Genomic DNA, 26,797 nt, shown 5'->3' on the forward strand with positions numbered 1-26,797 from the left:
GATCGACTCATTTCCGAATGCACCGATTTTATTTCAGACCGCCTTTTTGTAGGACGTGAGCGTTGCACTATTGCGAGCATCATCATCATCATCATCAGCCCATTAACGTCCCCACTGCTGGGGCACGGGCCTTCCCTATGGATCGATAGGGAGATCGGGCCTTAAACCACCACGCGGGCCCAGATTGCGACCAATACGTTCTATTTTTCTCCTACAAAAAGTCGGTCGTCGATTGTCTGTCGTGGGCGGGCAGCCTAAAGTACACAAGCAGAGAGGACACATTTTATTCTCTTTTTCCTAATCTTGGTGGCATAATTAAGATACATCGTTATATCCTTATATTATTTTCACCTACTTAACGTTAATAGGACCCTATATAATATTAGAAGAATCAAACGTCCAACAAACTCACGCCCGGAATCGTTAACGGGGTGGGCAGACGCATAACGACAGTCTTATTTCTAGATTCATAATTAAAACTATTAAAGTAGTCTTTACAAGGTAATTTGCTTTAGTTAAGTCATATTATTTTCATACCGTATACAGCATATTTGCATTATTAGTCGACAAAACAGTACAATTACTTAGCATACGAAAAGTTTGCGGACGCGTGGAGTGCGAAGTGGAAGTATCACCAGATTGTCCGTAAGTAAGATGATCCGTGCTTCGGAAGGCACGTTAAACCTTTAGTCCCGGTTACTACTTACTAATGCAAGTTAGTAGTCGGTACTTGAGCCAGGTCAGGTGCCTTTGGCGGCTCAATGGTAACCCTGACACCAGGGTTGATGGGGTTGGTTATCCACCTAACAACTCACACGATAGAAGAAGTGGAAGTATGAACTATTTGCTATTACGACGCGCGTTTCACGCTCACTTGGACCTTCCAAACTCTTTCTCCTATTCCGTGCTGGAAATCACGTGATATAAATTATCTATGGGTGGTATTAATAAACTAATCTCAGCTTCAAGACTGCCCTCAAGATCATGTCAATGTGACAGTTCTCATATAAAAACAGAGACTCGAGCATGATCTTGAGGGCAGTCTCAGCTGAGATTCGTTTATTAATACCACCGTATGAGACAAACATAGTACAATTACAATTATAACAATATGAAAATGTATGCGTAAGTAGTGGTAAATCTACATACCAAAGACTTCTACCGGGTTAAACCAGTATCGGCGGTATGTCGCTCGAATTATATCGACGGCTTTTGACTATTAAACGCGGATACAATATTTCGATAATTCGATCCGTCGATTTAACTAAAAACGACCTTTCTCGTCTCATAATAAATAATGAATTTCAACTAAATTTACTTTGCTAATTTACACAAGCGTTTAAGCAAACCAAAACTCAGTTATGCCTGTCAAAATCCAAATCGCTTACTCTTTATATTCTAAATTGATTTCTATTTCTTAGGCACACTTAAATAAAAATATAATCTTACATGTAGTGCCATTTCCGTATTTAAACACCTTTTCTGTACAAATGTATGTTTTACACGAATAATAACAGTTCTCATAATGTCCTGTCTCACCAAGAGTCCACTAGTTTTAAACACCTCACATATTCAACTGTTAAGCCCGAACTCCACTCTTATATTGATCTCTCCGTATTACATGTAATTATTATATTTTCGTTATTTACTTCACACAATGGAGTGGAGTGAATAAAGCGGAGATATCTCCGCTTTGGTGAATTTTGGGCTTTAAACTCTCGACACAGAGTCGGCGTGACGGGGCACTAGCGCGATGGCGATGTGACGCCCACAGTGTGACGAGTAACGTTGTGTGACGAGTTACACAGTCTGACTACTTACACTGTGTGACTACTTACACTGCATAACTAGTTACACTGTGTTACTTTGCGTGCATTAACAACTACTAGCGCCGCACTAGCACCTCGTCTGCGCCCCGGCCCGCCGTCTGTGTACCGAGAGCTATTGATATTTTAGTGCTATACTTAGATAGTGGGCGTGGGCTTCCGATCCGCCGGCGTCTGCGCAGCCAGGTGCTGCGCGAGGCGGCGGTCGTAGCTCAGCTCGGATCATTTATCCCACAGGCCCACCTCCTTCATCTTGCCGTGGAAGTATTTCTCTAGAGTGTTCGCGCACCTAGAAATCAATAAAAAAAACATCAATACAAACCTCATGTTGGCACGTGCCTAAGTCGACTCATAAGAGATAGGTGTATATTTCAAAACGTCGGTGTAACGGAAAGCTCAGTGAGGTGTGGGTACTTAGTTCATCTTGCGACGGATGTACATCTGAATACCCCATTAGGATAGTCGTGGGCTTACATTATGTTAAACTTCTTCCCTTCTATCGTGTGGTTTATGATGTAAATTATCAACCTCATCAACCCTGATGTCAGGGCCGCCAAAAGGCCCCTGACATGACTCATGTATTGACTGCGTATTTACATCAGTATGTAGTAACCGGGCCTTCCGAAGCACGGATCATCTTGCTTTCAGACAATCGGGTGATCAGCCTGCAATATCCTAAGCAAACTAGGGATCACAAAGTGATTATTGTGATATGCTTCCACCGGGATTCGAACCCGGGACCTTCGGATCTTAAGCATAACGTTCAACCACTGGAAAAAGGATGTGGTTTATGGCGTATGGCACTTTGAAACAATGTCATATTAACTTTTTTGACCAATTAAACCGTAAGTCTCATTAAATGTCAAATATGATAGTGCGACAGGGTTCTAAAGTGGGTACATGATGTTGCTCATGACTGTACCTGTAATAGTCCGTATCAGGAGAGTTGTAGAGCCGGCAGTTCGTGAATATGCGCGTCATGTCTGCGATGAACAGCCTCTTGGACACGTAGTAGCGCGCCTTCAGTCGCTCGCCCATTGTGCGTAAATCTGCAAATAATACAAAGTCATAAGTTATTATTAGTTTTCATTCAAAAATAAATTAATCACAATTTATTTTTTTTTATTTAGAGAGGAATGGCGGTTACTCCACCGAGCTCTTAAATAGAGAGAGAGAGAGAGAGAGAGAGAGAGAGAGAGAGAATCACAATTTTAGTAATAGAGCAGGGATGTAATGGATATGAAATTCCGGATACAGATTGGATACGGATTTAAGAATGATTAAATTGATTGATTTTTTTAATTGTTGATTGATGATTTGATTGATGATTAGGTTCAATACCCGAACCGGCGTGCGTGTATGAAGCGATTGATGAATGTGGAGGAAGCAAGAGAATCAGGTGTGTGTCAGGATCGAATCAAATGGAATTCTATAGTCTCTGCTTACCCCGGTGGGAAATAGGCGTGAGTTTATGTATGTATGTAGTACTTTGTGAATAGTCGAAGACTGGTGCAATAGGCACAACCTATCGGTAAATCCGTCCAAGACGGAACTTATACTTTTCACCAACAAACGAAAATTGGATAACTTAAAATTACCCAAACTTTTCGGCACACATCTCAAATTAAGTAGCGAAGTCAAATACCTGGGCGTTATTCTAGACAATAAGCTGCTATGGAACAAACACCTAGAAAATAAACTGGAGAGAGCCTGCATAGCGTTCTGGCAATGCAAACGGCTCATGGGGAAAACATGGGGACTCTCACCTAAGATCAGGCTTTGGCTATACAATACCGTGATAAAACCATTACTAACATATGGAGCAGTCGTTTGGTGGCCCAGGACCGAGCTCAGCACAACCATTACAAAGCTACAGCAGTTCCAGAGATTGGCCTGCTCTGCTATCACCGGCTGCATGAGAACTACACCTACTGCAGCACTAGAAGTAATTCTGAGCTTGCCACCCCTGGACCTGATCGTCAAACAGGAAGCCACGATGGCAGCGATGAGACTTCGCAACACCGGGATATGGAATACAAATGGCATAGGCCCACATACCAAAATTCTAGACAGGGCAATACAACATCAAAAACTTTTACTCGCCCCATGTGACAGTATCCCACAAACGCAGATTACAGAAAGAAACTATGTGATAAGTCTGCAGGAAACAGAGCGAGATCAATCCGGCATCAGGGAACTCCGCATCTACACAGATGGTTCCAAAATGTCCTCAGGGACGGGTGCCGGAGTTTTCTCACTCGACTTAAACATTCAAAAATCAGTGGCTCTGGGAAAATACAGTTCCATTTTTCAATGTGAATGTGTAGCCATAATTCAAGCCGCCAGCACAGTGAGGAAGAGAAAGGTCAAGGGTTATGACATCAGAATCCTCTCAGACAGCGCAGCTGTCTTACAAGCCCTAAATAGTGACAACTTAACCTCAGGGCTAATATACGAGTGCCACAGAGAACTGCAGAAGATGGCTTTAACCAACAAGGTTACCCTGCAGTGGATTAAAGGGCACAGTGGATCGCTGGGTAATGATGCCGCCGACGAACTGGCAAGGAGAGGATCAGACACCAGGGTATATGGACCCGAACCAATCCTGCCGATACCTTTCAGTCAGTTACGCTCGTGGGTACGGGACCATACCCAGCAACTACACAACGACAGATGGGCACAGCTGCCCACATGCAGACAGTCGAAGGATATCATGCCTATGATATCCAAGAGCTTCACTCGCCGACTGCTTCGTTTAAACCGCAATGACCTTCGAATAGTAGTGGGCAGTATTACGGGTCACTGTCCACTCAACAAGCACCTATTTAACTTAGGGATAACGGACAGCCCGCTTTGCAGAGGCTGTCTGGATGCAGAAGAAACTGCCCCCCATGTAATCCTGGAATGCACGGGAGTGTCAGCACAACGGGTTAAAATCCTCAAAGGAATGGGGTCGCTCCGCGAAGCCTGTGAAAACCCCAGGAGGCTTCTGAGCTTCTGGAAGGAGATAGGTTGGCTTACGTAGTCAACAATTTCACGCATAATGGGCCATCTTAGAGTCTAAATGCGGAAAACAGAGCCCACTAACATAAACATAAACAACATAAACATAATGTATGTATGTATGTATGTTAAGAATGATTATTGTACCGGATAAGGTTACGGATAATACATTATTTCGGATTATCCGCTAATTTCGGATAATTTTGGTTACGGATATTAATTTCAAAAGTAAAATACAAACAGATAATAAATTGGTTTTATTTATAACGGCAAGTTGTAAATGTGGACGACAAAAGAAGAAAAAAAAAACAAACAATGCGCGCGGCTTGTGTGTCGGCACTGGAAGCGGCCAGTCGTCCAAAACAACTTGTCATAACGTGTTTCAATAAGGCTCCTATTCGATATTATCCGAAACTTTTATTTCAGATTCGGTTACGGATGATTTTTTTATATCGGATATCCGATAGTGTCGGTTACGGTTACGGAGCTCCCTAACATCCCTGTATAGATTGTTAATGAATACCCTTTTTTCGGGCGTAAAATTTATTTATTTATTTACATTTCACGACTTTACAGTGCGAAGCCAATGCGCCGTGAACCTTTAAATATAAACAATAATATAATTAAACATATGAAACTTAGGTGTAAACAATATAAAAACATATTTAATTTTCACACATCATTCATCATCTCGCAGAACCTCAAATAAGGCTGATTTTGTGTGATTATATATCAACAATTTACTTAAATTAAAATTAAGTTTGAGCACACCCCGCACTGTACGTAGTAAAATACACTATTACGTATGAAGTAACATACCCATGGGATACTTGATGTGGTCGTAGTAATCCGGAACCTCAGTTTTGTCCACAGGCTTCAGGAAGGGCCATGCAGCCGCGTGGTTCTTTACCTGATAACGGACATATACAAAATATTATTATATACATATACAAAATATATTGGTATCAATTCCTGCAGACGCCATCTAATTTTATTTTAAGTTATACCTGTCATTTTCTTATCCGTTGAAAAAGAAAGGGACAGGTAATCGACAGGCATAAAATTTATGCAACACACGTCAATTTTAAGTAGTAATCTAAAACAGGGTTAAGTAGACAACACGTCAAACGGATTGCATACCAGCGAGATGCCTATTTTATTCGCCCGGGTTATTCATTCGTTTTAAAATTAACTTGTTGACAATCATCTGTCCCTTTCCTTTTCGGCGGATAGGAAAATGACGGGTATAACTTAAAATAAAATTTAGAAGTGTCTGCAGGAATCGTGGCCATTAACACAGTAAAAGCATCGGCATCGGCTGTTTATCATTCATAGCACATCTTAGGAACAACACTTGAAATTCTACTGGTTATCTACAGAGTAAAATGTGTTTTGAGTAAATAATATACTACGTTGTGGCAGACGCAACTAATTGATTGATTTTTTATTATAGTGTGCATGTATATTGCGATAGTAAATAAATAGTTACCGCGTGCAGCACGCTCCTGAGCGCGGCGAGGTCGGGCTCGGGCTCGGGCTCGTGCGGCGCACGCGCAGCCCGCCAGCCCGTCTCGCGCAGCCCGGGGATGCACTCCGTGGGGATGCTGCGGACCTGGGGGCACGCCATGTCATCAGTACGAGTGGACTCATACACTATAAACGGAGTTACTGACACCGTAATGAAAAAAAAATAGAATGTCTCCTTGAGTAAAAACAATGGTATGGTGGGTGTATTTTTTATCGGAAATTAATAAAGTCATTAAGATTGTGAATTTTTGTTGCGCTGTAATATAAATCGAACAACAACAACTAACGAACACGTATAGCGACTCTTCGCTTTTTTAAATTTGCCATTTTTATTTTTTATTTCAAATGTAGGCTATATAATATGCAGCTTAAACCACAATATGGGACTGAAAATAATAAAAAGAAAAACACTAAAATTTTAATAAATTTTCCGACAGCAAATTCCACCAAATTCTCACCGTAAATAATACCTGAATATACATGGGGGTGTTTATGGTAGCTAATGAGCCCCTCTATCTAATTTTTCATTTTAAAGGTGAAATTCTGGGCCACCCTGTATTCAGAAAGAAGATTCCATCGCACTGATGGATGTTGTAAAGCAATAACACTTACACCTTCCTTGAAGCACGTGAGCCCGGGGTGAATTTTCCTAACTTCTTTCTGTCGCATGTCAATTAGTTTCTTGACAATCTGAAATAGAAATCAGTATATTTATGATTCTTATTTCAATTGGGTCCTTGACTGGGTCAAAGATAAATTATAAAATGCTAATCTACAAATAGAAGCCAGCCTAAGATGATCACAAATCAATCTCATTTTATTTTTCGACTCATTTTCGAATTTTATTCACGAGTCAGTAACAATGAGTACGACGTTTGACCGCTTTTATTGATGACGTCACAGGACAGTATTTCCATACAAACTCCAAAGAAAGTTTTCGTTTTGACATTTCGTAAAACAGTATCTCGTTTGACTAGGTTTTCAAGTAGCCAATAGCCTAGTTTTCACCTAGTCAAATCAGTTACTTTTTACTAAGCGTCAAAACGCAAAATCATGTGTGTGATTTACCAACCGGGACCAACGGCTTAACGTGTCCTCCGAAGCAAGGAATCATCTTACTTTTTCAGACATAGATACAGAAAATCTTATTTATTTTAGAAATAAGTAGGTAGGTACACAAAATAGAGTAGTGAATAAAATAATGAATTTAAACCTTACCACTAAAAAGGGACGTCAGCTCAGCAAGATGTTGTGACACTCCGACATTGAGGGAGTGCCACAACGCTGATTTTCAGCTGTGCCCCAAAAAATGCTAAAATATAAAAAAAGGACTACACACCTCCTTCTGCTTGCGTATGACGGTCGTGAACTGCGTGTACACGATGCGGGGGTTGAGCTCGCAGTGCATGAGGGTGGCGCCTTCATAGTCCTTGATGTACCCCTGGTACATCGCTCGCGGCAGCTTGATGTCCTTGCTGAAGCCCTGCTTCTTGAAATACCCTGCAATACAACATTTACGTGATAACTTGCAAGTAAAATGTATGTAATGTGTAAAATGAATGCAATGTGTAAAAGGGAATTACAAGTAAAATGAGGGACTTTCGTGGCTTAAACAATATAGACGGCGTTGTTCAGTTTAAACGTGACAATTACCTATTTTCTCAATACTCGGGTACATTCCAAAATACAATGTAATGGCGGAAGATATTTGGATCACATTATGTATAGAATTATGTTGCTACCTATATTGTTCTCTTTATTTCGATCAGAATATTAATGGGTGGAAGATGTAATTGTGTCTGGGTGTAATAAAAACCCAAAAACATCATCATCATCATCATCAAAAACAAAGATGAAAGATGCACATGTCTGTTATCCATGAAAGTAGAAGGTAAACGAAGGAAAATCTGTACAGCGCCATCTATATTGTTTTTGAGGAACGTTGCCTGGAAAGTCCCTCATTGTATGTAATGTTTGTTGGAATATTTAAGGGATATTGAGATAGGAGCTCGGTGGCGCAGCGGTAAACGCGCTCGGTCTGCGATTGTTGAAGTTAAGCAAATTTCGCAAAGGCCGGTCATGGGATGGGTGACCACACAAAAAAAGTTTTCATCTCGAGCTCCTCCGTGCTTCGGAAGGCACGTTAAGCCGTTGGTCCCGGCTGCATTAGCAGTCGTTAATAACCATCAAACCGCACTGGGCCCGCGTGATGGTTTAAGGCCCGATCTCCCTATCCATCCAGTGGGGGACGTTAATGGGCTGATGATGATGAGATAGGGACATTTCGCGAAGTATACCAATTATTCATTGAGAGCGATAAGGATTTATGATTTAGTCATGTTACCGATGGCGAATTCGTCAGCGAAGGTTAGGAAGTGCAGGATGTTGTTCCGGATGTGGTAGTCCTTGAGGTGGTTCATCAGGTGCGTGCCGTAGCCCTTCACCTGCTCGTTGGATGTCACCGCGCAGAATACTATCTCGCTGAAACCCTGCAAATATAACTTGAAAAACTTATTTATTTGAACAAAAATGCACAATCATTGCCAAATGTAGCGGTCTTCTGTTAAGTGAACAACGGTGCTAATTCCTGTAAATACCATCTAATTTCATTTTAAGTTATATCTGTCATTTTCTTATCCGCCGAAAAGGAAAGGGACGGGTAATCGACAAGCATAAAATTTATGGAACACACGTCGATTTTAAGCACAAATCTAAAGCAACAATCTAAAAATCTTACACTGGCCAATAACCCGACAGAATTATGTTGACAACACACGTCAAACGGTTTGCATACCAGCGAGATACCTTTTTGACTCGCCCGGGTTATTCATTCATTTACTCATTCTTCCTAAAATTAAGAGCTGTCAATCATCCGTCCCTTTCCTTTTCGGCGGTATAAGTAACTTAAAGTAAAATTAGGAGGTGTCTGCAGGAATCGGGGCCAAGACCTGTGTTAGAAGACCGCGCTTTTCCATATCGATTACTAATGGTACCAATACAAAAGCTTAAAGAAATAAGGGTATTATAACCATTACGAAAAACTTATGATTAATAATAAAAATAACGTAATATGGTGTTGCATGTTTGTCGCATGCATTCTGAGCGATGGGCACGGATCGTCACGCATTGGGTGCCTCATGACGGGTACAGGCGTCGAGGTAGACCTCGAAAGAGATAGCGCGACGACTTGGACGCTTGCCGGAGGGACTGGCCGGAGTACGCACAGGACCGCGAAAAATTGAAAGAGGAAGGGGAGGCCTTTGCCCAGCTGTGGGATCTTGTAGGCTAGATTAGAATAGAATATAGTGTTGAATTTGTTTTCGAATTCATGTTTGGAACATAAATGATTATCGCGTGGCAGCGGTGAAGGAAAACATCGTGAGGAAACCCACATTCCCGAGAAATGCATTTTCGGAGGTATGTGACCTAACCTGTATGGGGTGGTTTTCCCTTCGCGGGTTGGAAGGTCAGACAGGCAGTCGCTTCTGTAAAAAACCGGACCTGTCAAATCTTCAGGTTAGGTAAGCAGACCCTGTGAAAAACGGGATAATGCTAGGGGGATGATGATGAATAAAAAAAAAAACATAACATCAGTGCAACTTGTCTTCTGATTAATTACCCATCCCATTACGAATTACGGGTGTGAGTTTCCCGTAAATGTTTTGAACTCACCTGAGAATGAAACGTCCTAAAGCAGATACCACCAATCGGCCTCCCCTCTTTGATAAGCGCCAACGTCTTATGTTTCCTGTAAACAATTATTTATAAATTATTTTACAATGTTTTTATACTATACCGCACCCCGGACACTTCATACAAAAACCCTCGTTTTACACAGACACTACATTGACGTTATCGTACACGCGCATCTGTGTGTGACGTGACGTCTGACGTCATACGATGGAAGACTAAAGTAAGACAAAAGGGGGTGAGGTAAACCTAATTCAGACGCTGGGGGGGGGGGGGAGTTGCCGTTCTATAAGCATTTCTTACTCTATGACTACATTTACGCGGGAAATGCCCGTTCTACTTTTGAAAACACAAAACGCTTTCTAAATTTAAATTGTGACACGTTAAAATACAAAATGGCAGAATGTATAATTTATAAAAAAAAATGACAATCGCGCACGACTCCTCATTATTGTAATATAATTATGAATTTTCAGTATGAAAATGGTACAACAATTTTTGCTATTTTAAGGGCAGTAAAAGCGTTATTCTTGCATTATTCATTATTCGAGAGAAAATACGATTACCAACTAGGGTGAATTAAGGCCAAAGATGTGCCATTTCTGGAAATATTCCCAAGGCGGAATGTTCCTGTTGTAAAAACTCTTTAATACTAAGGACACTGGCTGCTTTTTGATTAAAATTGTTCTTTCTTGTACTCTGATCATATCTGCCTAAAGGAATTTTTGAGCCTTTTTATCCGGCGCCGGGTTTGGCGGGAACGGGACAGTTGCTTTCTTCATTGAATAATCTAAGTAATACGAAGTGGTGTTTTGTGGTTAATGATCGCATTAAGTTAGTCGGCAAACATTCGCGACAGTGTTATTATATCGGAATATTCAATAAACAAAGTGTACCTATTTACTTTCGCTTCGTGCCAACAAGCCGCTTCATAACTCTAAAGTTTATGCGGACTTTTAAGTTAATTCGTTTGGGGTTCGGAGTAGAAGTCTGCTCCGAGGGTGGGGGTTTAGGTTTCATCATTTCATTAATCATCATGAAAAAAATAATACGTAAGACATGGCTGTATGGGCATAGTTATCTTAGCCTTACACTTCAGGGAAAACGAAAACAAAAAAATAAAATTATCCGGCGCCTTTTTGCCTACATTACGGTCGCTCTTTCTCTCTCTGTGGACAATGTACTATTCTTCTAACACTCACAATGTTGATTAGCCGCAAATAGATACTTACGGATCAAATACTAATTGCGATATGTATTCCTTTGTCATCTCCGGTAGTTGGTGCGAGAACACGTTATGAAGACCTGCAAATACACAACACTTCAATCAGCCTATCGTCATACGTCATAGTTTCATATCACAAAACCACTTTGTGATCCCTAGTTTGGTCAGGACATTACAGGCTGATCACCTGATTGTCCGACAGTAAGATGATCCGTGCTTCGGAAGGCACGTTAAGCCGCTGGTCCCGGTTACTATTTACTGATGTAAGTATGTAGTCAGAAATCAGAATCATTTATTCAACGTAATTATCATGGATAATCTTGTTGAAGGTCAATATAACATTTTTGAATTTACGTCATTTCGCAAGGTGTTATGGCTGAGGAGAAGAAATGATAAGAAACTGCAACAGCAACACATCTTTTAAAAACCAATGAGGGTATACATTACAAGTTATTCAATAACTAGAGGAACACATTCAATACCAGACATTTTTATCATTTAGGTAGTCATTAATATTATATTAAGCTTTTTTTACATAAAGTAAGCTTCACATGAGCTTTAAGTTTATTTTCTGACAAATTTAAAATATTATCTATTATAGTATTTTATTGTAAAAACGTATAAATAAACGATGAATTTAATTTACTTAATCTAGAATTTTGAATAGCAATTTTATTTTTATTTCTTGTATTTAAGTATGCTTGTTGTTTGTCTTGTATTGTGTTCACAGTTTCTCGGCAGGAGAGATACATTTTTTACGTACACACATAATATTTTCGTCGTTACATGAGTAACGTCTGGGGCATGTGGCGGCTCAATAGTAACCCTGATACCACAATCTGAAGAAGACCGGATAGGTTTTCATCAATAGATGGAGTAATTCATGACCTACCTATAAGCCAGAGCATGGTTTGTTTGTTGACAGGCCCGGTGAGCGAGTTGCCGATCACGTGGAACTCGATCAGCTTGCGTTGCTCTTCGAGCTTGGCCGCTTCGTCGCGAGGCGCTTGCATTTGGAACAACGCCTGTAATCCAACACAACATATTAATATATATGTTTATTTTTATTTTTTTAAAGAACGTCTAGGGCCCTGTGCCGAGGTTTTTCTTGCAGCTTCTTTTCCCCGGCTATACAGGTTGTGAGAAGCTGCAGTAGTTTTAGGCGGATGAGACGTTCGTTATGTAAAAATTGACGATTCAAAGTGTAACTATGTTACCTACTGAATAAAGATATTTTTGAATTTGAATTTGAAATTTGAATAATACTCAATTCTATTATATTATCGTCGCGTTGGAGAAAACCACGAAAGCGCTTTTTTTTAATCACCTTCTAATGTGATTTTCCCTGACACCAGGGTTGATGACGTTGGTATTCCAACTCACAACCCACACGATAAGAAGAAGAGAAGATGTGATTTTCTTCAACAAACCCTAAATATTTTTAAATTAATTTTAACGCGCGTAAAAATTTAGACCACAAATTAATTATGAAATTCTGATTACTAAATAAAGACAGATCTACTGATGCCAAAAACGTTTTCCTTTTTCTATTCAACTTATTTATGAATTTTAATAAAGAAATGTGTGACAATAAGTGCGACATTTTGTCACGTTTTTCTATCACATCACAGTGTGATTTTAACCTTTGATCTGTGTGTGATAAGGATCCTGACTACCCCCCTCGTATGTGTGTGATTAGGATCCTGACCCATAGGACTGGGACCTATTTTTACGTAATTATGCATTCTAATTCTATCGCGAAAGGTTTAAATACAAATTCAGTTTTGACGTTTAGTAAAACGTAACTGATATGACTAGTTGGTAGCTAGCCTATTGAGAACCTTCTGTATATATGTACTCACATCAGGGCCGCACATGTAGTTAGGGTCGTTGATGGTGGCCACGATGTCAGCGACCGTTCTTTCGCTGACGTCTTCACCGGTCTCGTCGGCCACGCGGCGCCGCTTGGCCGCGCCCGCGGGCTCGCTGCCCGAGCGAGACTCCGCCCCCCGCTTCAGGCCTTCTTGTTTTATCGACCCTAGAGTTAAGGCGGGTAAAGTGGATTGAAAGCCCTTAGGATTTGCACCCGTGACACTACGGAGTGAGTCACGCGTTTTCCAAATAGCACGGATATATAAAATCAATATATCTTTGTGTCAATCTGAGTACAATCAAAGAGCAAAAGTGCAGTCACTGAGCCCAGCGACTTATTTGTAACAGTGGTGGAATTATAGGTTCGTATTCGTTGGTTAGTTGTCACAATTTCAAAAAAATGTGTTTGTACGTGTTTTTGGGCTATTATAGAAACGACGTGTAACCAGGAGGTCTTAAGTGCAGCCAGTTAATTTATTACTTTGCAAGAAACTGATTGGACTTTTGCAACTTATCGTACAATAAGTAGATAACGGGGCACAATGGGATACCTGCTTTACCCGGTGATAATAAACCAAATGATAATGATATGATGCCATGGTAATCTTTGCCCAACAGTGGGGTTCGTCAATTCTCGTTGATCAAACAACAAAACACGTTTCCAAAACAACACAAAAACAAGTAATCAGCAAGCAAAGATTAATATATTTAAAAGATGAAAGCGTAAAATGATATGAATATGGTTTCTTAAACATTTTGGTATCCTTTATGAGAATTTATAAATTAAAAATTCCTAGGCTTTTTTATGATAAATTATAATAAATGAATGTAAATGTGAATGTAAAAACATTGATAACACTCAACATTGGTTCAAATTAAATTTTCAATGACCATTATTTAAAATGGCTTGACTTGAATCTCTTTAAAAATTAATTATTTACTTTAATTATTAGTGAATATGTATGTTATGGGTGGTAGTGAGCCCTAGACAAGCTTGACCAAAAATATGAAACCTTGCTTGTTGCTATAATCTAGCTACAGCTCGGCTATGGCATTTGCTGAGCTTCAGCCGTTTCGGCATTATTTATAATTCAATTGTTAATTACTACCACTAAACAATGTGTAAAAATGTATTTTTGCCGAATACATATTGTTCTCTGCCCTGGTTTATACACTACCTTTATTGAGTTATTCAGCAACTCGTCCGCGGCGGGCATTCACCACTTAGCCGGGAACTCATCTAATTAAAATAGTTCTTCTGTATAACAATGGGTGTTATGAAGGTTTTATATTTTCGGTTTGGCTTTATGAATGAATGATAATGATATGGGTGATTTTTTGAAAATATTCTTGTAAAAATTTGGTTCTAAAATACAAATATTGGCGTCAAGAGTGTTCAATCCGATCGACAAAATGTTAAAAAAAAAAACATTAAAAAAATGTGTCAAATTATCTACAGGCACTTTCAAAACTTCACCCACATGTAGTGTATGTACAGTCATGAGCAATATAATGTACCCACTTTAGGACTCTGTCGCACTAACATATTTGACATTTAGTGAGACTTACAGTTCAATTTGTCAAAAAAGTTAATGTGACATGGTACCAAAGTGTATACATATTAATGCTCGTGACCGTATGAATGAATGATATAATGTATGAATGGTCACCTGAGGATAGTGTGACGGTGGTGAAGCCATCTTTGCTGTCGCCAGCTGGTGTCACTCGCTCGAACTCCCCGCGCCGCGCCGCTGTCGACAACAACCCGGGTATAGGCGCGATTGCTATGTCGCGGGAGACAAGAGTCGACGCGTGGACGATAGGTATACACACGGCTAGCTAAGTTGCAAACGATACTTTTTCGCCACTCGCTATCTTGTGATTCATGTGAAATGTTACATCTCATAGGTATACATCACATACGGTCGTAAGGAACTTGACGGATTTTTTCTTTTTTTCATCAATTTATTCGCGAATTCTGAAGATTTTTCTGAAATCCGTTTCCAATATCTCATCTAACGCCGGAGATATTAAAAGTTAAGGTGATGCGTTTCAGTCAGCTAGGTAACGCTGCGTCAGCAGATGGCGTTACTTCTGCAGTTTTCGTATTTTTTTCCATTTATTCGTTTAGTGTTGAGTTCTGACCCAGTGAAATGTTAGGTGGCGAAATCTTACATACATTATCTTTAAGTTAAGCTACAATTTTGAAGTATTTACTGCAGATATCATATTGAAACATTGCATCAAATGTTGGTGTCATTTCAATTTGTGTACAAACACGAAGCTGTCACACACACATGCGAACTAGGTTAGCTATTAAAAGAGATGCATAATTTGAAGTCTACTTCTAACTTCTAAATGGCGCATTTGGTAAAGCAGTCGCCGCCATTCTTAAGTTTCACGGTTCAAACCCAAGTGCATGTTTTAAATGTTTTTACTTTTTGTATTTTTTTTTACAATTGAATTTGGCGAAGCCGTCTATTTGTTACGGAATTTTCAAAAAGTATTACTTTTACCAATATTATAATTATACAATAATGTACTTTGCACTAAAGTACCTTCCGTAATTTCCGTATTTTTTATTTTGTAAAATTCTAACAGGCATTAATCGCATCAGTGAACATGCGGCTAACTAAAAAACTACTGAACGGATTTTCATACGGTTTTCACCAATGAGTAGAGTGATTCATGGGCGTGCTTTAGGGTATATAATTTATACAAGTATTTTTTTTTTTTATAAAATGGTTCAAAAATGATGATGAATGTCAAACATAATTATCGTTACAAATATAGCCGACTTGGAGTTTTCGGCGAAAACACTGCCTGAGCCCATTGAGATATAACAAAACAACGTATGGTTGAATTGTTCCTTTTTTGTAGGGCTACCGAAAAGTCCACAATATGTCATAATAATTATATTGTGTATAAAGAATTGTGTATATGTATTGTATGATTTTACAAATAACGATCACAGTACAGTAATAATAAGGTAGATTTTTCCTAAATTGCGTCGGTTCAAACTTTGTCGCATCGCGTTTGAAAGATGTAATAGCGCTTCAGGACGTCCCGCAAGTACGGCGCTGATGTCGCAGTATCCGCATATAATTATTATGACTTGTCATTTAGTTCCAATAAAATCCGCGGGACTTCATACGTATGTCAGTGACAGCTGGTGATAGCATGCGGGACACCTTAGCAGCTAAACGAATTCTATGTTGTTTTCGCGCCCAGTCCAGACGACTTGCAGCGCATTTCTGAACTTATATTTACGCGTGGTGTTTATTGTTAGGTTAGTTAGTTCAGGTTAGGACGTCTTTTTTTAACGAGGACGTTAAAAAAAGACGAGGCTGGAACGTATTGAAGTAGTATTTCCATATATACGCGGCCTGAAATGGGCTGTTTCGGGGACCTGAACTGGTTGCTGTCGAACTTATTATCAAGTTTTCTTGATTAAAATTCATAAATAAGTCAAATAGAAAAAAGAAAAAAGATTTTCGTTAGTTTTAGATCTGTCATGATGTCTGTGATGTTTGTTTATTATAAATAAGAATTTCAAAATTTATCTTATTTTTTTTTCCAAAGAGCAAGGCAAAGGGAACTATGCCCATACAGCCATGTCTTGTGTTTTTTTTCTTGATGATGATTAATGAAATGATGAAACCTAAGCCCCCACCCTCGGAGCAGACTCCTACTCCGAACCCTAAACGAAGTAAGCGGCTTGTTGGCGCAAAGCGAAAATAGATAGGTACACTTTGTTTATTGAATATTCCGATTTAATAATACTATCGGGAATGTTTTCCGACTAACTTAATGTGATCATTAACTACAAAACACCACTTCGTATTGATTATTTAGATTATTCAACGAAGAAATCAACCTTCCCGTTCCCGTTTCCACCAAAAAGTCCGCGGCAAAGAGAATATAAATAAATCTGTATGTTGGATGAAAAACAATTAATTAAAAATGACTACTATTTAGGCCGGCAAATGCGACAATTTTTTTTTTGATTTGGTTTTCCCCGAAGGGTAAGGCAAAGGGAACTATGCCCATACAGCCATTTCATTTTATGTACTTATTGATTTTTTATTACAATATATGTCCTCTTTTAAAACACGGTACTTACCCATTATTTAAAAATGTTTAAATAATAGGCGTTAAAACAAAATGTTTTTTCCAATATTCCTTTTCTCAGATTGTAGTATTTTCAGTTTAAAGAACTTTATTCTCATAAAAAAACTATACATAGTCACTTAACATGAGAACTAAATGTTTTTACAAAAGATAGATAAAGTGCCGTTGAGCAGGCAGAGAGGGTATGCATATAAAATTTACCAAAAACAAGAAATACATCGCTTTGATACGTTGTTTACAAGTGTGAGTGAAGTATGACTACCTATCGCTCATCGAAAAACTAGTTAAAGGAAGGGATTGGCGTTCACAGATACAGGTTGTTCATTTAGTTACATACTTAAAGTTTTACAAGATTATTCTATGGTACACATGATATATTTACTTTTTTATTTATTCTCTTCATACAAAATCTCTTTATAAATTGTCACTGACATTCTATTACACTTGTCAAGTAGTCAAAGCCTTTAGAGAAAAAAAAACTATCACGTACACAAACTAACATTGACACCTCTACACGCTCAGCAAATACACTGTAATCTGCACCACTACAAATGTAGAATTGATCAAAATTGAGGGTCTGAAATATGGTACTTCTCGTATTCGGACCCTAAATTTTTGTTAGTTTGCGAAAATAATACACCAAAATATTACTATTTATCGGTTTTATAACAATATTCCTCTATCCGTTTTCCTGTAGCACTGCATCAACTTTTGTATGGAAAACGAATCACCTTAAAGTCAGTGGTGGGGAATGCTCCGTCCCGTTCTAGCAAAACAGCATTTGTAGCTTGGCGGTAGTTTTTATAACATTATGAACGCGTGGCTTTACGCTTTTTTATTGCCATTTCTTTTTAGCTCTGGAATTTCTTTCTACGCTGTAACTATTTCAACGAGTTTCGATTCCGATTTCACAGTGGTCTATCAATGTATGTCTATTTTGGAAGTATAATGGAAAACGTATAACTTTTCATACTTTACAACAACCTTATTTCGACGGGTTTTACGTTAATTGTGCTCATCGGAACGTTTGCAAATTGGCTAGGCTCTCTGATAACGCAGGCAGATTTCATACGAGTTATCTTTCTAGAATGTGCTTCTACCACACCTCGTCTCTTGATTCTGTCGCGCCTAACAACCCCACAAATCACCCCCGATAGATACTGCAAGATAGTTAATAAATTTAAATATATAAGAGGAAAGTGCGGGGCGTAGCGGTACAAAGCCGTGAGCCTTATCTTGAATCAGTCGCCTTCAAGTCACGTTCGAAATTGTATACCCATTTCACGTAGCACATTGGAACTTGTCATTTGCAAGATGAGACAAGTATATATTTTCGTACGCGAGTTTGAAAAATAAGGTCACTACAGGTCCTGCATGACAACCGGGACGCGCACGGCGCGAATTATATTGAGAGCTTTGACCAATAAACGCTCTTCATATAACTCGCGCCGCGCGCAGTTGCCGTGCCGCGAGGACTGAAGGGCAAAGAAGCCATTAAAACTTGTGTATAAGCATAAAAATATATGTAACGTATATTCGAGAACAATCTTCCGTGGCGGTAGACAGACAAGGTATTCTGTCAAAATAAACGATTCGTTTTGAATGTAATCACTATCTGATAGAATGAGATTACCACTATATTTCTACCGTTTAATAAGCAAATTGGACAAATTGGACAATAAGGGAATTTTCAAGCCACGTTCTTCAAATAAAATATAGATAGCGCTGTAGTTTCCTAGGTCAAAGATAATTTACGAAATTCTGATTACTAAGTAAAGACAGATCTAAAGGTGACAAAAAACGTTTTCTTTTTGGTATGTAACTTAATTATGAATTTGAATAAAGAAAACTGTAATAATAAGTGCGACATTCTGTCGCATGATTTAAAAGTTATGGCGAGCGAAATAAAGAGTAAATGAAAAATAATAGGGTGCTGTATTTTTTTTAATGATCTTCGTAAATGAAGAACGTGCTAAGTTTCAGAAAATTTATATATTTTTTTAATTGCGCTGCTTTTTTTGTTATTTGTAAAAAAAAAATACTTTGTCTTGTATTTAGTGAACACATATTTATCTATGCAATGTTCATCCATCAATTGTCTATGGAATAAAGTGAAAAAATATTTATAAATTAATTTTTATTTTTATATCGATACTATATCTGTGTCTGAGTACACTGAGGTTTAAAATCGAATTGATGAATCGCAAAGCTTAGTCATTTGCATTCCCAAGCGTAGATGACAAATATGAATAGTGGATGAAATATGACGTCAAAGCTTTCCGTGCAAGACAAGTAAAAAACAACTTAAATACATACGCGTTTTGTTGTCGAGAATCGCTTGCAGGTGGTTTGGTGGCATCTGTTTGAATTCGGGGTCCCATATTGGTGATGTGGCGCTGAAAATCTCTTCCTCTAGCAGCGCCAGGAACCGGGGGAAATGGGTCAGGACTAATACCTGGTGGTAAAATACATAACATAAATATAAATAGCCTAAGTCCCACTGCTGGGCACATGCCTTCCCTCAGACAACCTTGGAGGTCTGAACCTAAAATACTTTTGTGTTAATACAGGATGTTAGTGACTTTGTAACAAATACTGAGGGGGATGATTCAGACCATGATTGTGAGTTAATATTAATTAAGTGCAATTTTCACGTATTTTTTTTAAGTTATTTTCCATTCTATATTTTTGCAGTGGAAAATTCCACTTGATACATAATTCTGAGTTGATATCAAGTGGATTTTCCTGTCAGAAAATTCATGAAATTTTAGTGTGTTATTAAATTATCTTTTGTTCCATACTTTTTCTATGGAAAATTCCACTTGATAACTACACAGAATCATGGTTTGAATCATCCCTTAAAGTTTTCGTTACGGTGTCAATAATACCCTGTATATAGTCGAGGAACCGTGGTAGCCCAGTTGGAAGAACGCTTGACTCTGACTGTAAGGTTCCAGGTTCGATTCTCAGCACAGACCTAAAGTTTGGATCATAAATAATTATCACGTGCTCAGCGCTGAAGGAAAACATGAGGAAACCCACATTCCTGAGAAATGCATTTATGTATGTGACCTGGGTGGTTAAAATGGCCACATCGAAGCAATTCTTCTAAGAAAGCAATATAGCTATTGCGCAAATGTCAAATTGCAATATTGCTTTTTGAGATGAATTGCTTCTATGTGGTCATTTTCTGTATTGGTCTGGTTTTCCCATCGCGGGTTGGAAGGTCAGACAGGCAGTCGCTTCTGTATGCCACCCTACTACTCTCGCTACTTCTTAACAGTCATTTAGGCTAAAGGGGTTTATTTAGGAGGCGGGGGTTTGAGGCGAATCGGTGCGGGGCGGAGTATGTCCGTTCTATACGTAGTGTTATTCTTTATTCTATGACGCCAGCTTAAGAAATGTTGTTCAGTGTTACCCGTTTCTCGGGCGGCATGCGGTCTCGTTCGGAGTGACACTTGTCCATCAGCTGGCGGCAGACCGACTTAAAGACGGCGCGCAGCAGCGTGCGCCCGAAGACCAGCGACGTCTCGTAGTGCGGGAGAGAGTCGCAAAACGCTGGCACGTGGCAGAACACCAGCCATCTGGATGAGGTACATACATACATAAACTCACGCCCATTTTTTTTTTATATAATAGGCTCACGTTTGACCACAACCTCACGATGGTAAGTGTCGATGTGTCTTGAAGACTCCCAGATTATAACGAGTAGGAAAAACAGACATAAGAAGACAGTTCTAGTCCTTTGCAGTTCGCATCAAAAAGGAAGAGGCAAAACTTCGTACGGATTGGTGGTATATCCAAACATAAGGATGAAATGCCTGCGGTTACAGTTGTCCGTAGATGGAATGGAGTGGGTGGAATTAACTCGTGAAGTTCCTGCGCACACTCACCGAAGTGTATCCTATAAAAGACCGACAGACAAGCTACCCTTCGTCTGTGTCTTCGTGTGTGTGTGTAATTCTCACCAGGGTAAGCAGAGATAATGGAATTCCATTTGCTTCGATCCTGACATACTTCTCTTGCTTGGGGGAGGTATGGAGTTACTATAATGCATTTCCAACTCTTTGGTTGAGCGTTACCGGGTGAGAGCGTACAGCGCTCCCCATTTGTCCAGCCAAGTAGTTAATGCCATCTGCGGCAAATCTACAATAAGTCACGTCAAAAAAAAAAAGGTTGAGCGTTGGGCTTATACCCGGAGGTTCCGCGTTCGAATTAGTGTTGCGAATAGCATAGATAGGCCACTATCGATACTTTAAAAAAACAATAGTATCGATAGCTCATTTAAATCGATACTATCGTGACACAGCACTAAGATTAAGATTATTTTGAAGACTAAATAATGCTCCATCTTTTGAACAATTCTTGTCAAATAAGCCAACAGTTAAAATGCTAACTTTTCTTCGTTACTCTGCCTTGTGCTGTGTTCTCCTACTATCTCCCTCAACCAACCGGCCATCCTCCATATTCAGAAGAAAAAAAAATAGTAATACGTACCTTGTGTAATTAATTTGATATGCCGAAATATCCTCGGGGTTTGACACTTGCTGAAATATAAAAAAGGCGTTTTGATTTATATCCCAAAATGACGACCTATCATCAAAAAGTTAGAAAGCAAAAAAGGTCTGAACAATGCGGTTGACTGGCAGAAATTGCTGTTTAGCTATAAGGCCGCCTATTGTGCTTACTTTATTGGTTTGCACATGTCGTTTACGCATGCATTATGTCTTTGTGCAATAAAGAATGATTGATTTATTGAACTATAACTTTGGCACCACTGTTTGAGCGAGTTTAAAAAGGCCACAAAACAATCATCTAAAAAGGCAATATTGTAATTTGACATTTGCGCATAAGTGCGCAGCCTTGCGACTAACTTTATAGCACAGGTTTGAATCATAGACTAAACAGCACAACACTAACCAGTTTCCTAACACTGGGCGCCTCGAAGTTCCAGTGGTTGAAGCAGTGGAGGAACATCTTAGCCAAGTCGTACATGGTCTGCCATTCCCTCTGGGGCAGCGAGTTGAACTTGTACAACACAAAGTTGGTGATGGCCTTAGCGATGGAGGGTCTCTCGAAAGGAGGTTGGCCGAGTGGGCCCTCGATGCGCGGCTGCGTACGAGTCAAGATGCATTTACGAAGAAGCTGAAAGAAAAAATGCGTTTGGTAAATAATAAATTCATTAAAAGCCGTTCATTTCATATTTCTTTCAGTGTATATTTCAAATGCACAAATCATTTTACTATCGGACAATTGGGTAGTTTTCAAGCTCAAAGATAAATTATGAAATTATAATTACTAAGACATATATTACTAAGACATATATATTTAAAGGTGACAAAAAACGTTCCTTTATTTTTCTATTTAACTTTTTTATGAATTTTTAATAAAGAAAAATGTAATAATAAGTGCGACATTTTGTCACTTTTTCTATCACATCACAGGTTGTTTTTTCATACAAATTCCATAGTAATTTCGTGTTTTAACGTTTAGTAAAAAGTGACTGATTTGACTAGTTGGAAATTATCCTATTGGATGATCTGCCTGCAATGTCTTTGTGATATGTCGCCAACGGGATTCAAACGCGGGGCCTCTAGATAGTGAGCTCAACGCTAGACGACTGGACAGCGAAGGCCGTCAATAACCGTGAAACCAGGTGGTGAAGTCATTGACCTCACAGCGCAAAAAATATCAGTTACCTTGAACAAGTAATAGTACACCCTCTTGGTATCGTGGTCGTCCTCCCGATGCATGGACATAAAGATGTTCTCAACGTCAACCACGGCCCCGAGCAGGCGGTTCACCTCGCTCACCGGCAACCCTTGCAACTGGGTTACATGCTTCTCTGCAATACGAAGGATTTCTTATTTAGAAAATGGTTTCTTCACATTAATAAATAGAATAAAATTAAAACAGGCCTTATTTACCGACATTATTACATAGTTAAACATTATTTATTAATTAACTATATGTTTATTTATATGTCGAGGTGTCCTAGGACATAGGCCTGCTTTTTATTGCGCGACACCTGTCTGTCTCATAGTAATAAGTAATAATAATTGCTTATCGTCCGTCCACCGATCGCATGGGCACAAAAACGATAAAAAAAAGAAAATTACTATATGTGTTTGCGCCTCACTATTTCGGATTTTCAGGTACAAAGTAGTGATGTTCCGAATATCCGTATCCGTATCCGCGGATATCCGAGATAAAAGAAAAATCCGTATCCGTGTCCGTTACTTTTCACGCGGATCTTTTTCAGGTGATTAAGTAGAATTATTAAATAAAAAACTATAAAATTCCATTCAGATTGTTTTACCATAACCAAAACAAAAGTACTACCCGCGCAATGCTAGTTAAAACGTGTCCTGCCTGGAGTTGCGGCGAGCGAAGACGTCAACTATCGTTTCAAGGTCGCGGGCGCCGACACTAATCGAATAATATCGAATAAGAAAATAAAGATCCGTATCCGCGGATCTTTACACTAAATATCCGTATTCAGATCCGTATCCGCGGATATACATTTTTAACGATCCGGCACATCACTAGTACAAAGTAACAACCTGACATTGTCAAATTTTCAGGCTAGGTAAGCGGACCCTGTGAAAAACGGGGTAATGCTCAGGAGATGACGAGGTTCAAAGTAACCACGAACTCGTTTTGACAACATGGCACATCTCGTTCCATGTTGTCACTCTTTTTGACAACTTGAGTCACTCATGGTGGTCACTTTACATAACAAAAGATCAATGCTACAGCACTACACCATGTCATTGATATTTATGATGATGTAAACAAACCCAGTATGTGGTTGCAGTTCCGGCAGGGGTCGTTGAAGCTGGCTAGTGGTTGGTTGTCGGCGCGGGTGTTGCCTTTCACAGCCGCCTGGGGCACCGGGGTCTTCCAACCGTTGCAGGTGCAGTCCGGTGTCTGTTGGTGAAGAATTTTGTAGATAAGATGATAAGGTTTCTTTATTGATTTTTTTTGTCATCATAAAGCAAGATGTGGTCAAAAGAATGTGCTTTTATTGCTAATAATGTTTGATATAACACCATTCTTTAGTCTCAATTTTCACAACAAGACTTGCTTGAAAACCATTTTTTTAGGCTTTTTAGTAATGAACTAAAGGACAAAGATCTATAATATTTATCAAACATGTTCTATAGTTATCAAGATTGTTTAGATTTAGAGATTGATACTAAATCCTTGAAAATCTCAAATTAAAAACCTGTGTACATTGTTAAGATATAATTTTGTGATGTATCATAATATTGTAATGTAACATCATAGAATAAGGAATAATGTATGGAAATATTAGTTGTCATTTTTTTATGAATAAAGAAATGAATATCTTAATTTAATTAAATGAATACAATTTACAAATAATCGGAAACATACATAACGTCACACATAACATCTAAATTTCTAATTGAATTGATCAGCAACTCAGTGTTAAAATGAAAGTTGTGAATGAGGTGCAGGATCCGAAACAGTAGTGCCAAATGGAGGCGGCCTACACCTAGCAGTGGGATGATGCGGGCTGATTGATGATATTTTTTTTATTTGTTTTTTATAGAGGCTCGAGAGTGGCTCACTCTTGGTGGTTATGCCAGCCTCATAGTTTACACCATTTAATGATCAAACCATCACTTCACAAAAGACAAATACTACAGCACTACACCATATCGTGCAGGGATTTTTATTCCTAAGAGACAGTATAGTATTTATACAGGATGTTAGTGACACCGTAACAAATACTGAAGGGGATGATTCAGAGCATGATTCTGAGTTGATACCAAGTATACAGGATGATGAATTGAATTGAAAATGTTACCTGGCATGCGGAGTATATAGCAAGCTTAAGCAGCTTCTTGTTGTGTGGCCAGTTGTAGACTTGCTGCTTGCGCTGCTGGATGCGCTGCAGGTTCGACTGCCGGGACTGCTGGCCCTCCCCGGCCTGCGCCGAGCTGCTGCTAGAGGCATTCTCTTCTGAGGCTGCGCTTGACGAAGCTGGAGATATGTGGATTACACAATGTACCAGGTCCTATTTGATTAATCCTTGGCTATTGTGGGATGAATTGGTTATAAATTATCTAACATTGTATGTATGTATGAATTAGGACAGATAAAATTGAAGTTTTAATATAACATAGCATTGAAAAGCTATGTAATGTTACAATACAATTTTTGCCAGCTATGTTTTATAGGTTATTTAACATAGAGGGTCCACTGCATACATAACATATCATAAATAACACAAAAACTGACCAAAGTGAACTTGGAACTTACTAGGAACCAAATTGGAGGGGAAACAGTTTGTTTTGCAATAGAGGTTTCGGTTTGCTTGCATAGGTTAATATTACTATTTATTTTTGATGCAAGGTTATTTATAAGTTCGGTATATAGTTAAACTGTTAAATATTCTTGTTTATTTACCTTCGTGTCCGTGTGTTTGAGATGAATCTGCTTCAGTACTCGTCATGTTCCGAGATATGTCGATATCGTCGGTCATTAGAGACGGGACTGCGAAAATTTTGTATAATTTACTCGTGGACGTATCCGAGATTTAAACTATTCAGGTACAGGAACTATAAACACATTTTACGTCGATTTATTTGCAAATAAACCAAACAAACAAGCGCCAAGCGCCCGTCCGTTTCAGCAAACGTCAAATGACGTCACGAAATCAGTCTGCCATTGCAAATCCATAGACTCGGAATAGTGCATAGACAAAATTGCCCGTTACATTGCCGTTACACTTTAGAGCGTGAGGGCCTTGTTAGACGTTAATGTTTGCTTTTTTGATGTTAAAAACTACACTTTACACACTAGATAGCTTTATTTAATTAATGCCTAATTAACTGCACTGAATAGCATCTCTATTTTTTTTATAGAATTATGAGTAATTCCACAATCCCGAAGTACCTACATCAATCCTGAAACACATTGATACATTTTATTTTGATGTCTTCTGATTGTTCGTGGCTCTGCCCACCCCATTAGGGATCATGAGTGTAAATTTATGTATGTTGATTTCCTTGGAAATCTTGAGGTTTTGTGAGCGGACCCTGTGAAAACGGAATACCTCTAGAGATGATGTCTCTGGAAGGTATCTTTGTTTTCCTGTGTGTGCAATGAAGTTTTTTTTTATTGCGTTGTATATATTATATAAACTTAGGCTCGTAATCCGTAATCGGGTAGGCAGAGACACAAGTAAGACATCTTCGAGCTACTGTTGACACGAAGTCGTAAGATGGATATGATGAACTCACAGAATAGAAGGAGATTTTCTTCTATTCCGTGGATGAATCTACCTAGTATGTCTTGTGTACTTATTGTATTGTTAGCGGTACCTAACATTAACTAAGGACAGGTCACTCCTTCCAAAAAGTGATAAGGTTGTCTGTCACGCACGCCCTATACTATTTAGAAAGAAATAAACCTTTTTTATGATACTTTTATTCCATATTAGAGTGAAATAAATATGACTAGGTACGCCATTACCCATTTCATTTCACCTTAT

The 26,797-nt window shown here is 38.9% G+C and overlaps 1 protein-coding gene and 1 long non-coding RNA gene across 3 annotated transcripts in view; both read right to left on the reverse strand.

Moving 5' to 3' along the window:
• The window catches only part of LOC126375612 (uncharacterized), a 180,656-nt gene that overhangs the window by 843 nt on the left and 153,016 nt on the right, over window positions 1–26,797 (reverse strand). The window lies entirely within an intron of this gene.
• LOC126375464 (histone acetyltransferase KAT2A) lies at window positions 948–25,935 on the reverse strand. 2 transcript variants are annotated; one of them, XM_050022397.1, is made up of 20 exons: window positions 25,711–25,935; window positions 25,109–25,284; window positions 24,075–24,204; window positions 22,974–23,119; window positions 22,195–22,419; window positions 21,772–21,821; window positions 20,693–20,858; window positions 19,591–19,729; window positions 14,814–14,894; window positions 13,134–13,309; window positions 12,164–12,296; window positions 11,279–11,351; window positions 10,029–10,104; window positions 8,701–8,845; window positions 7,696–7,856; window positions 6,969–7,046; window positions 6,319–6,441; window positions 5,649–5,739; window positions 2,749–2,875; window positions 948–2,115 (listed from the first exon to the last, which is right to left on the reverse strand). In XM_050022397.1, the coding sequence occupies exons 1-20, from the start codon at window positions 25,784–25,786 to the stop codon at window positions 2,049–2,051; spliced, it is 2,439 nt and encodes an 812-aa protein (XP_049878354.1). In that variant the 5' UTR covers window positions 25,787–25,935; the 3' UTR covers window positions 948–2,048. The 2 variants fall into 2 exon arrangements, with proteins under 2 accessions (XP_049878354.1, XP_049878355.1); XM_050022398.1 differs by lacking the exon at window positions 14,814–14,894 and having other exon boundaries at window positions 25,711–25,934.

The sequence above is a fragment of the Pectinophora gossypiella genome, chromosome 19, assembly GCF_024362695.1.
Source record: "Pectinophora gossypiella chromosome 19, ilPecGoss1.1, whole genome shotgun sequence".
NCBI classification, from domain to species: domain Eukaryota; kingdom Metazoa; phylum Arthropoda; class Insecta; order Lepidoptera; family Gelechiidae; genus Pectinophora; species Pectinophora gossypiella.

What these genes read in the sequence shown, in the direction of transcription:
- LOC126375464 (XM_050022397.1), bottom strand. Translation starts at nt 25,786, where the DNA reads ATGACCGACGATATCGACATATCTCGGAACATGACGAGTACTGAAGCA. An exon ending in TCAAACACACGGACACGAAG is followed by an intron (nt 25,285 to 25,710) that starts GTAAATAAACAA and finishes ACATATCTCCAG; the next exon opens with CTTCGTCAAGCGCAGCCTCA. An exon ending in TCAGGAGCGTGCTGCACGCG is followed by an intron (nt 5,740 to 6,318) that starts GTAACTATTTAT and finishes GTCCGTTATCAG; the next exon opens with GTAAAGAACCACGCGGCTGC.